At 38.2% G+C, this 15,738-nt stretch overlaps 1 protein-coding gene across 2 annotated transcripts; it reads right to left on the bottom strand.

The window, feature by feature from the left end:
• Nucleotides 1-1,999: 1,999 nt before the first annotated feature.
• Nucleotides 2,000-12,178, bottom strand: aqp4 (aquaporin 4). Of its 2 annotated transcripts, XM_088338317.1 has the most exons (6): nt 11,985-12,178; nt 10,355-10,462; nt 7,991-8,378; nt 7,753-7,917; nt 5,259-5,339; nt 2,000-3,119 (listed from the first exon to the last, which is right to left on the bottom strand). In XM_088338317.1, exons 2-6 carry the CDS (start codon nt 10,438-10,440, stop codon nt 2,913-2,915), a joined length of 927 nt encoding a protein of 308 aa, XP_088194443.1. In that variant the 5' UTR covers nt 10,441-10,462; nt 11,985-12,178; the 3' UTR covers nt 2,000-2,912. The 2 variants fall into 2 exon arrangements, with proteins under 2 accessions (XP_088194443.1, XP_088194448.1); XM_088338322.1 differs by lacking the exon at nt 10,355-10,462 and having other exon boundaries at nt 11,985-12,177.
• Nucleotides 12,179-15,738: the final 3,560 nt, after the last annotated feature.

Here is a 15,738-nt window from a genome sequence, read left to right on the forward strand (position 1 = left end):
AATTAACCTGACGTGCATGTTTTTGGAATGTGGAAGGAAACCGAAATGCCCGGACGAAACCGAAACTGGCACGGGGAGGCTGCGGTAGCAGAACTTGAATCCTGAACCTCTGCACCGTGGGGCTGCTAACCAACCAGCCGCCATGCCGTCCAAATTATGAAACTATAACTGATTAATAATGTGATTGGCAGAGCAAGAAATCAATATATAGCCAACAAAAACGTAGTCTTATCTTAAAGGTGAAATTTTAAAAAATCTTTTAAAAAGTTGAATGTTTCCTCATATAGTATGGGTTGACAATCCCCGAGTTCAAGTAGCCCTTTTACTTTATTTTCCACCGTTCCTATTTGCTTTTGTACCGATTTTATTTTTACTAGTCATTAGGGGACTTTCATCCTACCATTCGCTATAAAATCAAATACTGATGAAGATGAATCCCTCGGTTTGAGTATCTTATAGTCCTCAATTCGGTTTCGATGTGAGTAACCCATCTATGGTTGGGAGAGTATCTCAATGAGAATAAATTCAGCTTTCTCGTATTCTGTGCTTGAAAGTGTGCCACCATAACTGGATTCAGTTGTACTTTGTATGTAAATAGAAAAATTGCCACGAGTTTCAATACATGTGACCACACTTGCTAAAATCTGGTGGTAGACGGTTTGACCATGAGAAGGGAGGATATGGTATTATATGGTCTGCAGTAAAGCACCATATTGTAAGAACAGTAGTCAAGTTTTCATTATTGAAAAAATTGTGTTCCAGGAATGTTTCTTTGTAACCCATTAATGAGGCACTGGCTTACCTGCTTCCCCTGACTGCACGTCAATGCTCACTGACATGGAGATTATCATATGTTCATACTCATCTTTTGCCTCTTGATTGGTCATTCTGCACGTTTTGGTATTTTTCTCCTTTTAATAACTCCTTGCCCCCTCATTGCCTTTTTATTATTGGACTTTCCACAGCAAAGAGCAAAAATACTTGGTCGGAGATAAAAAAGTTCTGTCAATCTCCAATTGATTTTTTCATGTATAGTCCGTATCTCAGTATACCTTTATTATCATATTTTACATACAATTCACAGCACCCATTTCCTGATTAGTTGACATAGCATAAGATACATATCTGAAGCCAAATAAAAAAAATAAACTTTCGATGCATCCATCTTTTGATGCGCTTAAGCGAGTAAAGCAATCGGCGAAACCATATTCTCGAGCATAATGTACAACCATTTCGGTAAACATAAAAAAATAAACATCTACATTACTTGACTTGACATGAGACCATACACCTATGCACTGAAAATAGAGGGCCGTCATCCAACTGACTGTGAGTTAGTTGAATTATGATACGCTCTTTCACTTTTTGAGTAAATGTGACACTAATCCCAAAATAACAAGGCCATGTTTGCTTCGTTTTTACCGTTGCCAATGTTGATCCTACGTAATTGATGGATATTATGCAAGATTCAGACCAAATTCTGCATCTCCTTTTCATACATACATTATATATATATATATATATATATATATATATATATATATATATATATATATATATATATATATATATAGTATTTAGATCGTATAAATAGTTAGCACCATGCAAGTGTAAAATACTGATGTATATCATATCTGTTACCAGCCTTTAGCAGCTAGCAGCAGTAACTAGCTGCGTTTAAGGGGAAAAATAGTCACACGTATCAAAAATATGCCTGTTGCTGGCCTTTGGCAGCTAGCTGCACTAGCAACACTCAAGTGATCGCCAAAGATTAGCAGGGGCCGTTGGACTCTCTTAGAGATGTTTGATTAGTTGTGAAAGACCGCATACATTGATGCTCAAAGGATGAAAGCCATTACTTCTGTTTTTTTTTTCAACAACATTCTTGCTAAACATGTGCTGTTTGAGTTAGCCAGCACAAAACTATCTCATTTCACAAAATATTTTCGAAGAAATTTGTCTAAAACTCTAAAATTTCAAGTGGATAATGATGGTGCTGTTCAGCAGTTTACATTTTAAATAAATAAAAAGTAGTGAAAAGAAACTGTATACAAACTTTAAATAGTTGTGAGTACTTTTTTTGTTTTCTGTATTCATAATTATTTTAATTAAACGAAAAATAAATATTCTAAAAATTTGTTTTTAAAAACCTCATCATGTGATATGATTTAGATTTTGACAACCGGTGTTCTGAATTTCCTTCCTACCCATATAGACATCCTACCAATGCCCAGTTTGCATGCACACGCATGACTTATAGAAATTTCTGCCTTTGAAGTTGGTGAGCAATTAAAATTGGTTTTAATCTAGTCTTATTTTTGACTCTTTCACTGCTTTGAAATTCTGTTATCAGACTTTTAAGCCTGTTGTTTTTTTCTGTGGTAGCTTTCTAGCATGGTGTTTGTTGACTACAGTATTCATGGAGTGAATGTTTGCATGCCAACCCTCATTTGATATCATCAATAAAAGTTCTGTTTGCAACGATTCTGAGTTTCAGTGTTGCTGGTTTTAGTTGAGGATTAAGACAACCGCATTTCTGTTGTCATTTTCGCACAAGGTATGATGTCACACTAATGGGTAGGACAGGTTGGCAGAACACCGGATAAGAAAATAACCAAAAAGCTGCAACCCTACTTCACTACGCTATGGCAGCAACTGCAATGACCCTAAATGAAAACGTGCCGCTAAAAATGCTGGCTTGCACTCGGTTTGACCGCAGCATGAAACATTCAGTCGGGGTGCAGACTGTCTGCTGCCCGCTAAGAAATATGGCAGCATGTAATCAAAGTAGTTGGGTGCACAAAGCCTCTTGGAACGCAAGGAAAGATGTCGTCGGGTGGGGGACTGAAGATGAAAGCCAAAAAAAACATTCCGGTCCATAGATTGCGCTCCATTTCCAGCATATCTGCTGGTCAGACATTGGCCAGTCCTTCCTTTCTCTCAGCTCTCCTCTTCTTTTTGAGCTGCTGCATGCCCATTAAATCCACATCTCTGAAGGCACCGGCTTGCATTTTGGGGATCACCTGTCCTGGACTTGGCTTCCCGCTATCCGGGCAAAAAATGAAATCATACAGGAGTCCAGCAATGACGCCACCCAGGATGGGCCCCACCCAGTAAACCTAGAATGGGTATAAACAAACCAATTTTTTTAAAGATCTGAATTCCTTTATGTGTGAAAGACCCCCCACACAATAAAAAACCTGTTGTAAATTTGTAGTTACTGGAAATTCTGGAGGATAGGGAGCACCTAATCAAAAGCCATATGATCAAATTTAGATACAAAACTCTATTTTGTCTTTGCCACCAGACCTGGACCAGATTTTGCTGAACCGTCGTGGCTTTTTTTTTATATATATATATATATATATATATATATATATATTTGTATTTTAAACCAAAGAGAGCATTGAAAAGAAACCACTTGGAAGCTCAAATTTTACCCCCGGTTGTAACACGTGTAAATGTTCAAAATGGCATTGTGCTGTGATTTGCGTTATTGCATTTGGGAGCCAACCACATATTATACACAATACATGTTATTTAATTTTTTTTCTGGACATATAGAAATCATTTAAAATTCATAATCTAATATATTTAGATGCATTTGCCAGGATTTGGTATTTTTGACTGAATGAAAAACCATTTGTGTATGTATAGGTCTGATACCACAGAACATTTTGTTTGGTTCGAAATAAAAAATTATTCATATATGGCTGAAAAATGTACACTGACATATACTATGTCACGAAAAAAAACTGCAAGCCATGTAGTTAAACAGTCATAAAAGGTCCATTTCTTAATTTTCAAGCCCGGCTCAGACCTGGCACCAACCGTGTGGGGAATTTGGCATCGAGGCCTTCGCAGCACAACGCCAACGACACCTGACGCCATTTTTAACAACTTCATCTTTTATTGCTGCTTGGAGTTGTTTAGGTCACCTGTTTTCAGAACATTTTACCATTTCAAGATGGGGATTACACTGATGAGCACAGATTTTTGACTGCGCCAGAAAAAAAACATGAATGAGGGCTCTGTAGCATAAAGTGTCAGCCATATTTTACTAGATGACATTGCCAGGGCAATCATACTGTGGAGAATAGTGCCGGATTGCACAGACACGTCTTTTTTTGTTGTTGTGTTTTGTAGTTGCCGCTTTAATGGAATAAATTGCATTTGTTTGTTATTATTCCTTGAGGATTAAAAGAAACTTCAGTGATCTGACATGGACGCAGATGATTCAGAAAGAGAACAACCGCCTTTTTGATGGATAATTACCATTAGTGTTCCACTCAGATACAGTATGTAAATCGAAGACTTGAAAAAGTTGAAAACAGTGAGTATGTTGAAAATACTGAGTAGATAAATACATAAATATTGAATAAAGTAACTTCAAACCTCCTATTTTGCTCCTTTTGTGTATGATATGATTGTTGACAAAACATGGGCTAGTTTATCTCAAATGGTGTCATAAATGTTTGCAGACATCACTGCAATGGTTTGTATTTGGAGTGCATGTGTTGAGAAAAAGAGCAGCTCGCTGTTTTCCTTGGTGACTCCAAGACAAAATAAAAAAAGAATAAGCTGCACCGCGTCTAAAGCCGCAATGTTTGAAATGTAAAAAGAAAGGTAGTGGCTTGTAGTCCGGAATTTACGTTATTTGAAGTTTGAAACAACACTGCAGTTCTACAACAAAAAGTAATGTAAAACACGAATCCATATTTCCGTACATCTTGAGTACTGCTTCATGTTCGACATTAGTGAAGGCAACAACTGAGCTGGTGAAGATTAAAAATCAAATTTCAGAACGTATAAAGAGACATTACAGATTTGAAAATGTTATCATAGTAGCATTTATCTGTAACATTTTTTGTAGGTGTTTCTCTACCAAATATGTTGTTACTGCAAATGTCCAGAGGATGGCACTAATGCACCCTAAATATTCAAGGAACAATCAGCATTGTCAATACAAAATGAGCACTGCTTGATTTTTTTAGTTTTCAAAGAAAATGTGTATTTTGGAATTTTATATTATCTGTCGTAATTAACTACAGGAGATTAGTTGTATTTGTAGCACTGTGACAAGTGTTTTTTTAAATCAAAAGCGGCTTAATCTAGAAAATGAATTTCTGGTCATTTTTAAATTAGAAATTATAACTTGGCACAGCCCTGTGTGGCTTGGGCCTTATGTAACTTCATCAAATGTGCTTTTCATCCAACAATGCTGGGAAATCTGGGACATTCAATAAAACTTTTCTCACCCAATGATTCTCAAACGTAGTGTGAACCACAGCTGGGCCAAAGGAACGAGCAGGATTCATACTGGCTCCTGTGAAAGGAATCTGTAGAAAATATAAGTAATAGTATAAGTAATAAGTATAAATAATATAACATGATTGTTTTAATGATTCTGAAATGAAATGATCTGCATTTATATAGCGCTTTTCAAGTCAATGACTTCCCAAAGCGCTTTACAATGTGCTCCACATTTCCCAATAGCGGCCTTGCAGCCATGTAAGGCGCTAACCTGCTTATTGGGGGTATTTGGGGTTCAGTGTCTTCGCAAGGACACTTCGACATGTAACACTCTAGCGCTCTACCTCCTGAGCTACTGCCGCCCCAGAAATGTAGAACATTTACTTGGCACAATTTTTTGGGGGATTCGAACTAGTTTTTCTCGACCATGTACCATGAAAGAATGCAGAGGCAAACGTGAAACATTAAGCAAATGCTATTTTAAAATTAGGATCCACTTTAATGGAATGAGGTAGCATGGCGGCTGAGTGGTTAGCGCGTCCCTGGCACAGTTTTGAGGTCATTAGATCAAACCTTCCTGTGTGGAGTTTGCATGTTCTCCCCGCGCTTGTGTTGGTTTCCTCCGGGCCCTCCGGTTTCCTCCCACATTCCAAAAACATGAATGTCAGGAATGAATGAGCGAGTGAGTTGTTTGTCTCTGTGTGCCCTGCGACTGGCCGGCAACCAGTTCAGGGTGTCCCCTGCCCACTGCCTGAAGATAGCTGGGATGGGCTCCAGCACCCCCCGCAACCCAACTGAGGATAAGCGATGCAGATAATGGATGAATGGATTCAATCGAATGAAACAAACCAATATAATTTGTTTTTTTATTTACTCAGAACACTTAAACTAGTGCTCCAAGCAGCTTTATTGGGGCCCTAGCTGTCCGGGACACTCAAGGTATCATCTTGTAAAGTAACTACCCAAAAGTTTGACGAGTACCACTGAAAAAAGAAAGAGGGGAAAAAAGAAAGGAAAAACAAGAAAGCTATTATTTCCAGCCAATAAAATACAAGTTTTCCTAAACCAATGTGCCTGCCATGTTTTGTTTGAAGTATTAAACTGTACCTTTTTTACTCAAAGGATGAATCCAAGACAACAGTTTTACAAAAATGTGAAATTGATGTAAAATATGATAATTCATCAAGGCTTTAACATACTATGCATCTCTTGGATCAGCCATTGAGAAATCTTTCAAGTGAAGAGAACATCACAAACTTATAGCTTTAGCTGATAATTGATCATGGCCCAAGAGATGGATAAAAACAGGTGAATAGTGCTTTTTAACTCTAATTGTATACATAAAATATGTGGCGTTTAGACTGCGAGAGGCCCATACACGTATTATTGTTAGGAAATTCTGGCACTTGATAACTACCTCCCAAAATTCATTTTGGTCAGTTGAAAATCCTGAAAACTGGTTCATTCCGTAAAAAAACAACAACAAAAAATGTATGCCAGTCCATTTTGTTACACAATTTGGATTTAATCGTTGTTAGAGTGATTTATTTCATGTCTGGCAATACTCTCGCAGCCTGGCCCATTAATAACCTTAGCAAAGAAGAAAATAAACATAGTAATAATAACAATTATAACAATAACAATAAGCAAAATAATGATATTAGTAATTTCACTGTTTATGATGACATGACAAAGGAAAAGGCATTTGATTTTATATCATCTCCCTATTTTAATTCACTGTACCAGACAGACATGGGGACTTGAGACTTAGTGACTTGGACTCGAGTCGACTCGAGTCGCTGTTTTTATGACTTGTGACTTGACTTGGACTTGGCAATCTAAGACTCGGGACTTGACTTGTGACTTGACTTGCCCAAGAAAAAAATACTTGGGACTTACTTGGGACTTGAAGGTGAAGACTTGAGACTTACTTGAGACTTGCACATGTGTGACTTGGTCCCATGTCTGGTACCAGAGTCCCACATACTCAACAACGTGGTAAAAATAGTTTGCTGATGAGATAAAATTGAATACCTTTTCCTATGTCATCTATACTTTCAGTGGTCTATTGGTCAGGATTCGGCGTTATAACTGCTGAGACATGGGTTTGATTCCCGTTGAATCCAATGTTGTGCAAATATGGTCAGCGATATATTACGACTGATCAATCATTGCTAAAATACAGTAATATAACATTGTAAATCTTCGTGAATACATAACACGCATCCAGACTTTTGAGTTCTTTTGAGGGTGAAAAAAATGTGCGTTATATACCGTTACCGTACAAGCAACTTTTTTATTTATTTATGTAGAAAAAAAATAGGCAACATTTTTTTTTTTTAAATAATGCAATTTTTATTTATTTCTGTACGGACCTGTACCAAACCACCCAGAGGTGGCTTGGGGTACTAGTTTGTTGAAGAACTGACGATCCAAAGAACCCTCAACCACTCAAAATTGAGCCAGCAAGTCAACAAGGATCAACTGGTCAATACTCACCCCAGCTAAGTGACCAATGGTCACAGATAGGCCGATGGCCAAGGCAGCAGATCCGCCGAGGTCTGTACGTCTGGAGTCACAAGTGGCAAAAATAGTGAAGACCAGCTGAAACGTCAAGAGCAATTCCAGGACTAGGGCGTTTCCGGCGTTGAGGTTTTTATCCAGCTAGGCAAACAAAAAGAGGGTTGACATTTGAAAGAAAACCAAGTGCCGTATGGCAGTGACACAGAATACTCACATTGGTGATTCCAACATTCTTGCCCACATTAGTGGGTGAGATGAGAAACAGGATACCAGAGCCTGCAATGGCGCCCACTAACTGGGCCAAAAAATAAAACAGCCCCTTTATCGGGGTCACTTTTTTGGTGACGACCATTGCCACAGTAACAGCCGGGTTGATGTGCGCGCCGCTGATGTGGCCGAAGCATTGCACCAATGTGGCGATAGTTAAGCCGAAGCACAGCGATATGAGGACTTTGGCGTCTGGGACATTGTCTTCTGCTTTTGGCCAAGCGATGCAGGAGCTCAAACTAATAAACAAAAAAAGAAACATGGCCAGGAATTCCGCACCAACGGCTCGCCAGAATTCCTTGGTCTTCATATGTTCCACTCCCGTTGTCATTTTCCTGTGGCAAGTAAAGAAACATCGGGTATTACTTACCATTCTGCACATTATTTAGCAAGTGTATGTGTACCGGAGGTAAGATCTTAAGCCCAAGTCCGAGTCCAACCAGACCCGAATTTCGGCCGGGGTCAGGCCCAACATGTCAATCATTACATTCATGTCGGGCCGGGCAATTTGCTGCTGTGGTTTATGGCCAAATTTTCTACCTGTCATATTGACAGACTTCCCTAAAAATTTCCCGTCTACTCTTAAAAAATCAATGATGGAAAATTGTAAGTTGATATAATAACCTCTCCCAACACAGAAATATAAAATCTGTAAATGTTTACAGTCTTGTTACCCATTGACATTTTTTTTAATAAAATAAATTTTGGGTTTTTTTTCAGGCTTGGTCCTGCAAATCATGTTAATTGGTCGGGCTCGGGCTGTGTCGGGCTTTAATACCTGCTGGCCTGGCCCAGCTTGGGGTGGATTTTTTAGCCCTTACCTCAAATGTGTTTACTCTATTAATTTAGATTTTTTCCAACTTTGCATTTTTTTCCATGTAGTTGGTGGACTTAATTACGTTAGCCAAGTTTGCGTAGCAGCCGTATGTCAGCTTTATTTATTGTACTTTTACAGAATGTAAATCTCACCGGAGTATATGTCGCAGTTGTCAAATTGTGCATTATTTAGTCCATTAAACATAAGAATGAAGAGATAAATTGCACTGCTGTATAAGTCAATATTTTTACACTTGTAAGAAGATCATTTTCAGTATAGAAGTAGCTCATCAACACAGTTCAGGAAATCATTGGATGCTCTCCGCTCAGTCTAGAAAACATTGCCGGTTCCTGTTGCTACAGCAGAGCCAACAACATTATAAAGGACTCCCCTTTGACCTGCTGCTCTCTGGCAAACGTACATGTACAAGCCCCTGTGTAATATTTGACCACTGAGTGTTACAGGGTTGTCCAGTGCAATCTAGTGCTACAAAGCACAATGAATGATACCAACTCCTAAGACTCAGAGTGACACAACCACGATAGTTTTCTTCTCATTTTTTTGCCCAGCATTACAGAGGTCTCATGTTATGTAAAATACTAATTTCTTGAGTATTTAAAAACAAAGTGGTGATTTGTATATGAGGGCAGCACGGCAGCGCAGTGGTTAGCGCTTGTGCGGCACAGTTCATGTCATGGGAAACTCCTGCGTGCGTTCAAATCCAGCTCCAGACTTCCTGTGCGGAGTTTGTATGTTCTCCCCGTGCTTGCGTGGGTTTCCTCCGGGCACTCCGGTTTCCTCCCACATTACAAAAAGATGCATTTCAGGTGAATTGGCCTGTCCAAATTGTCCCTAGGTGTGAATGAGCGAATGAGTTGTCTGTCCCTGTGTGCCCTGCGATTGGCTGGCAACCAGTTGGTGTCCCCCGCCCACTGCCTGGAGATGTCTGGGATGGGCTCCAGCACCCCCGCGACCCTACTGAGGATAAGTGGTGCAGATAATGGATGGATGGATATTTCCGGGCAAGAATTATCAGATCGATACTATCGTGTGGCTACATAGATGAGATGAGATCTGTATATGTCATGGATTTTGCTTATTTTTTAAATCAGTATTGTGTTCCGTAATGAATGATGTTTTTAACCATTTGGAGGCACTTTATCATGCAAAATGAACCTTTAATGAAATCCTCGAAGAAAAATAAATATATTTTTTAGTTTCACCTATTCAAAAATAATTCACTCAAGAATGACAGGTATGCCATATTGATCTGAATATTCTGAGGTTAGACCTCATTTTGACAGTTAAATAAAATCCCCAATGAGACCAAATATTCAACTTTAGAGCGGGAACAATATTGATTTTTTAGGCTCTATCTGTATATATTTTACTCACTTAGAGTTGATAGCTTTGCACAAGACAGATGATGCATAACGGTCTTTTGATATCAATTTTCCGGTTCAGAAACAATTTGAAATGCCTTGCAGTACTTACAAGGATGAATCGGGAGGCACTGTGGACTGAACTGCTGCTCTTTCAATCAGTTGTGATCCGCTATCTTGTGATTGCCCGCCTAGCATCACCTCACGCAAGTTTTAATGCCTGCGTAGGTAAGGAGGAGTCAGGGATTTTTTTTTTGTGATTGCAAGTTGAGTCCAAGAGGCTAATCTGCAATTTAATAGGGTTTGTAGGAAATTGAGATCCTAAAAACTGACATTTTTAACCGCATCACTGAAGGGAACAAGCTCTTGTCTGTTAAATGAGAGCGTTTTTTATTTAGTGCCCCTAGTGGTAAAGAAAATCATCCATTAAAAAAACATTGATTTAAATAATTTTCAAAATAGACAAACTACCATATGAACATTCATTTTTAAATATTCATAAGTCGAGAATATGACATTTATCTAATTAGCATGGGTCCCACCTAAAGTGAGCTGACATAATATGGTGCACCATTTTGGTGATACAGGTACAGAAAAACCTTAAAAAGGCTAGTGAAAAATGAGAAGTAAAATGGTGCGTCTTGGTCACTTTTGAGTCTCCTTGGTTTGAATTCTTCGTAGTGCTTTTTATAGCACTTATTTTGGGTTGCACTACAACAGGGGTAAATGATCTTTTTAATGCTGCTCTTTGTCACTGATTAACTCGAACAGCTACCAGGTTGATACGTATTCCTCAAAAAAACACAACTGATATTGTTATTATGTTATTACAGGGTTGTAATTAGAGGTAAAAATCGACCCAGTCAACCACTAAAACATCAAGCCAGTAAGAAATCCCATTTCCTAGAAATTCACAACTGTTATGACCTATTTCCAGAACATGTTCGTGGGCTGCTGAGATTATTTTGGAGGGCTACGTGGTGCCCTCAGGCACAACGTTGGAGATCACTGGACAACACCATACAGCTACTTCAAGTGATCAAAAATACACACTGTCCCTTTAAGATTGCTGCGTAATCTGCAAACATAGATAGAACACAGCCCCAACAAAATGAACAAAAACAAAATGCACACTTTTGGTTCAATAAATCATATCCAACATATTGCATAAATTGTTTTAGAGTGTCAGTTTTGGTGCTATAGCAAAATGGCTAAGCACTTCAAAAAGTGATGCAATGGATTTTCAGAAAATAAGTGTGCACAATTCTCGAGCATTGTTGTTCTCCCCATGGATCTTAGTAACCCAACCTAAAAATATCCAATTGTCATAGATGAAACTTCAGTCCTTTTTCATGAAAACACAAGCCCTCCCCTCCATACTCCTGTTTTGTAATGTGAATAATGAGTGTGATACTTTATAAGAAAAAGAAATGTAAATCCAGAGCAGTATGACCATTTCCTTAAACTCTACTGTACTTGCCTTATTTTTGTGTAATACAGTATCACTTGAAGCCACTGGTGCATTAACATGCTATTCAAAAGTTGCGATTTTCATAATACTATTGAAAATATACACTGTCAAAGTGACAAACGGCAGTAAAAATACAAAGGACCGAGTTTTAAAATTCAACAAATACTTTCAATGAGAAGATTTACATACAGCGTGCAATCTCTGGCGATAAATGGAAAGTTTTTAAAGTGCTGATAAAACGTAACGGTGTCATTGAACTAATCATACTTACGGCGTTTTCTCTACACTCCCTGCAGGTATGTTGATGTTTTATTTCGATTAAAATGGATTCGTTCCTCTAAAAAGGGTTTGTGCCTAAAATGAACCAATAACACAAATTAAAGACCATGCGACTGTTGTAATTTGCTAGCCTGATGTGCTAAACGCCTTATGCGTGGTTACGTTAGCAGGTGAAATCATCTTTGTGTCGGCAACTACGACCACCATTTCGTGGTGTAATGTGCCCTCCCAAGCGCTCTGATTTAGTCAAAAAGTGAGCTCATATAAAAACTTGACGTAAAGAAAACGTTATGTCATTACTTGGGCCGCGATATTTTACACGTATGGATGTGTTGACACGCGTCATTCTGCGCAATCCTTAATACGCTTCGAACCTTCATAAGAGGAACAAAATAAATTGGTTAATAACATGTTCGGCGTGGCGAAATATTCGATGTACCAATGAAGTAGTAAAAATGAAGTTCAATTTTCATTACCAAGTTTAAACTTCAAACATCTTAGTAAAATGCACTCACATAAAGGGTATTGATGCAAAAAACAAGGATCGTGTGTTTTGTCTTACATAGACTTCATCGAATCCTCATTTGTTTCGGTCAGATACCCGTAGTTACTCAAAATTCCGCGGTATCTTGAGCACTGCAACATTTAAAAAGTTATTTTTAGTTTGCAGTGCAGTTTAATTTAAAATGTAATTTTAAAGAATCCTGAGTGAAATATGAGCCCTTTTCTTTCCACGCTTCTTCTTCCTTCATTTAAACAATTCACATTTGAGGTTGATTCAATGTTTGATTTCTGTCTCTCCGCTTTGAAGCAGAAGTGAGAAGTGAGCTTATAAAGGGACACTGTGTGTTACTTTGGTCCTCCTTTAGTCTTTTTGAAATAAAACAATATTGATTTAAATAATAAGCAAAAATTCAAGCCTGCAATTTTCTAAAATACTTGAAAATTTTGTAATTGTCGTAACATGAGGCTCGCCTAGAGGGAGCTCACACGGTGTCTGCCGTATCTCTGCTAAGCACACTTGGGTTTGGCGATAAGGGGATTTATGGTATCTTTTCGACTTATGTAGCCACACGATAGTATCGATCTGATAATTCTTGCCCGGAAATATCCATCCATCCATCCATTATCTGCACCACTTATCCTCAGTAGGGTCGCGGGGGTGCTGGAGCACATCCCAGCTATCTTTGGCCAGTGGGCAGGGGACACTCTGAACTGGTTGCCAGCCAGTCGCAGGGCACGCAAGGACAGACAATTTGCTCGCTCATTCACACCTAGGGACTATTTGGATCGGCCAATTAAGCTGACATGCATGTTTTTGGAATGTTGGAGGAAACCCACGCAAGCACGGGGAGAACATGCAAACTCCACACAGGAGGTTCGATCTCATGACCTCAGAACGTTGCCGCACATGCGCTGCACCGCCGTGCTGCCCCCCGGAAATTTCAAGATCATTATATAATGTGACTGAACCCGTTGCCTTAGGAAGTTTATAACGATAAAAACAACTAATGTTTTAGGCTCTAAAAGGTTTTGTTATTTGTTAAATAACTTTAATTGCAACTTAAGTATGAGTATAAAATGAAGGTAAATATTTTTTTATGACAGAACAAAAGTAAAGAGTGTCAAACCAAAGTAAAGCAGCAATGTAACGATACAAATACAAAAAGGTCAACATGACAACTATTACAGTTTCCCTTGCACAATAGTTTGAAAATGAATTGCTAATTGTGTAAACAATACAATCTTAAAACCTTTATCAGTAAAAAATAAATACATATACTACTTTTTTAGAATCAACCCAAAAAAGCAGCAATGTAACAAAAAGACAAAATGTGTGACAATGCTCAAAAGACAATACCTTCCATTGAACATTTTTTTTTAAAAGAAAAGAAAGAAAAAATGGTAGTAGTGCTAACAAAGTTGAACGACAATTGGATCAATTTTGAAAGTTAATAATGTTTATACCTTACAACCGACTAACAACATCATCATAGTGATAGTTGTAATGTGAACAGAGAATTGATCCTAATAAAATAGTATTGATCTTATCCAAATTCAAGCTCAGTATCAATAATATTGATATTTGGATCGCTCACCCTTAAAAGGTATCCCCAAAACCTTGTCAAAGGCTTGGCAAAATAAATTGGAAAAAGTGGTGTGGTTTGGTCGCGCTGAGTCTCCATAGTTATTATTCTTTCTTGTGCTTTGTTTTCGTTTGCACTACACAATACTGTACAGCAACATCTTATGGTCAAGAAAATACAGTGTCTCTAAGGGATTTCATAAAAGTTAAGTTACAAGAAAATAATATACGAATAACACACACGGTGCACTCATTACGGCATTTTGAATATGTTTTACTTGTAGAAAATAATTGGAAAAATAATATCCGATTTTCATCTCTGGTGGCGGCCATTTTTTAAATGCTGTCTAGTGAAGGTCACCTCAAGAATGCTTTGCTAACTAAATCACTGTTCACAAATCTATCATTTTTCATTATCAAAGTGCCCCCCATCAGGGATGTATAAAAACAGGTGGATTTTTGTATCAATATAATATGAATCAAAATGTCCTTTTTATGAATGAATGAAAACTTTTATTTCGAACATTAAAATAAAAACAGGGCAAAAATAATGAGTCAACAACAAAATAATGTCACATAACATGATCAAAAAGGGGTAGTCAGAAGCAGATGCTTATTTTTCCTACCACTTTATCCCTTTGTCCTTTTTAGAGAAGAGGAGCCCCGAATAGCACAGGTCCCCAAACGTTTTCCCTTCTATGATAAGGGGCCCCGGTCAGTTTTTAACAGAAAAAGTATGTTTTTATGGTTTGTTCAGATAACAGAATGATACTAAGTAATAGTTAATAATGTAAATAGTTCGCAACTAAGGAACAGATCCCAAAAGCTACAAGAAAAGTGCTCGTTCCAGAGCGTTCTTCATTCAAGCCCCAGTGCTGTGGAATGCTCTGTCCCCTGAGATTCGATCTTCAACCTTGGTGGAATTGCTTAAATCTAGGATTAAAACACACTTAGATTCTATAGCATATGAATGACCTATATTTCATGTTGACAATATCTGTGTATTGTTTTTTTATTGCAACATTCGATGCAGCATGGTCATTCCGGAAGGGGGATTACCTCATGTGCGGTCCCTTCTCAAGGTTTCTTCATTTTCCTCATGTTGAGGATTTTCAGTTTTTCTTGCCCTCATGTAGGTTTTAGTTCATGTGATGGTGTAATAATAGTCTGTACTTTGCAATAGTCTGTGGTCTGTGCAGCCCTTTTAGAGTCCTTGTGATTAAGGGCTATACAAAGAAACATGACTTGACTGGACTTGACTATTGCAAAAGCTCAAATTTATAATTGAATACAAAGACCTATATGAAAAGAACCCATAATGCTCTCTGGCATTGTTCGGTGAGCCGGACCAAAAGTGGGGGCTGGCCATGTCTGTCCTGCCTGACACTGGCCACTCCAAATAGTTTCTGACCACTGGACTATAAAAGTATCTGTTGTAGAGTATTCAACGTTTGGTCAGAATTCTGTTTTGCAATGTCAGAAAATTGTAAAACAATGTTAAAACATATGAAGTAAATAACTACTGTTAAGTCAATTACATAGATATGTTATCTGAGGTTGAGGCAGGGGGCATTCTCTGCATGCCCGCATCAAAGGTCTCCATGACAACTAAACCACAGGGGCATCAGCCCCTCCCTGGAAATCGGAACCCAAAACTGGT

This window comes from Urocampus carinirostris, chromosome 1 (genome assembly GCF_059441175.1).
Source record: "Urocampus carinirostris isolate Australia breed hairy pipefish chromosome 1, RoL_Ucar_1.0, whole genome shotgun sequence".
Classification (NCBI taxonomy): Eukaryota; Metazoa; Chordata; class Actinopteri; order Syngnathiformes; family Syngnathidae; genus Urocampus; species Urocampus carinirostris.

Coding starts and splice junctions, on each gene's coding strand:
- aqp4 (XM_088338317.1), bottom strand. CDS start 10,440: ATGCTAGGCGGGCAATCACAAGATAGCGGATCACAACTGATTGAAAGA. Junction 5,340..7,752: donor CCATTGGTCACTTAGCTGGG/GTGAGTATTGAC, acceptor TATTTTCTACAG/ATTCCTTTCACAGGAGCCAG. Junction 3,120..5,258: donor CTACGTTTGAGAATCATTGG/GTGAGAAAAGTT, acceptor TACCCATTCTAG/GTTTACTGGGTGGGGCCCAT.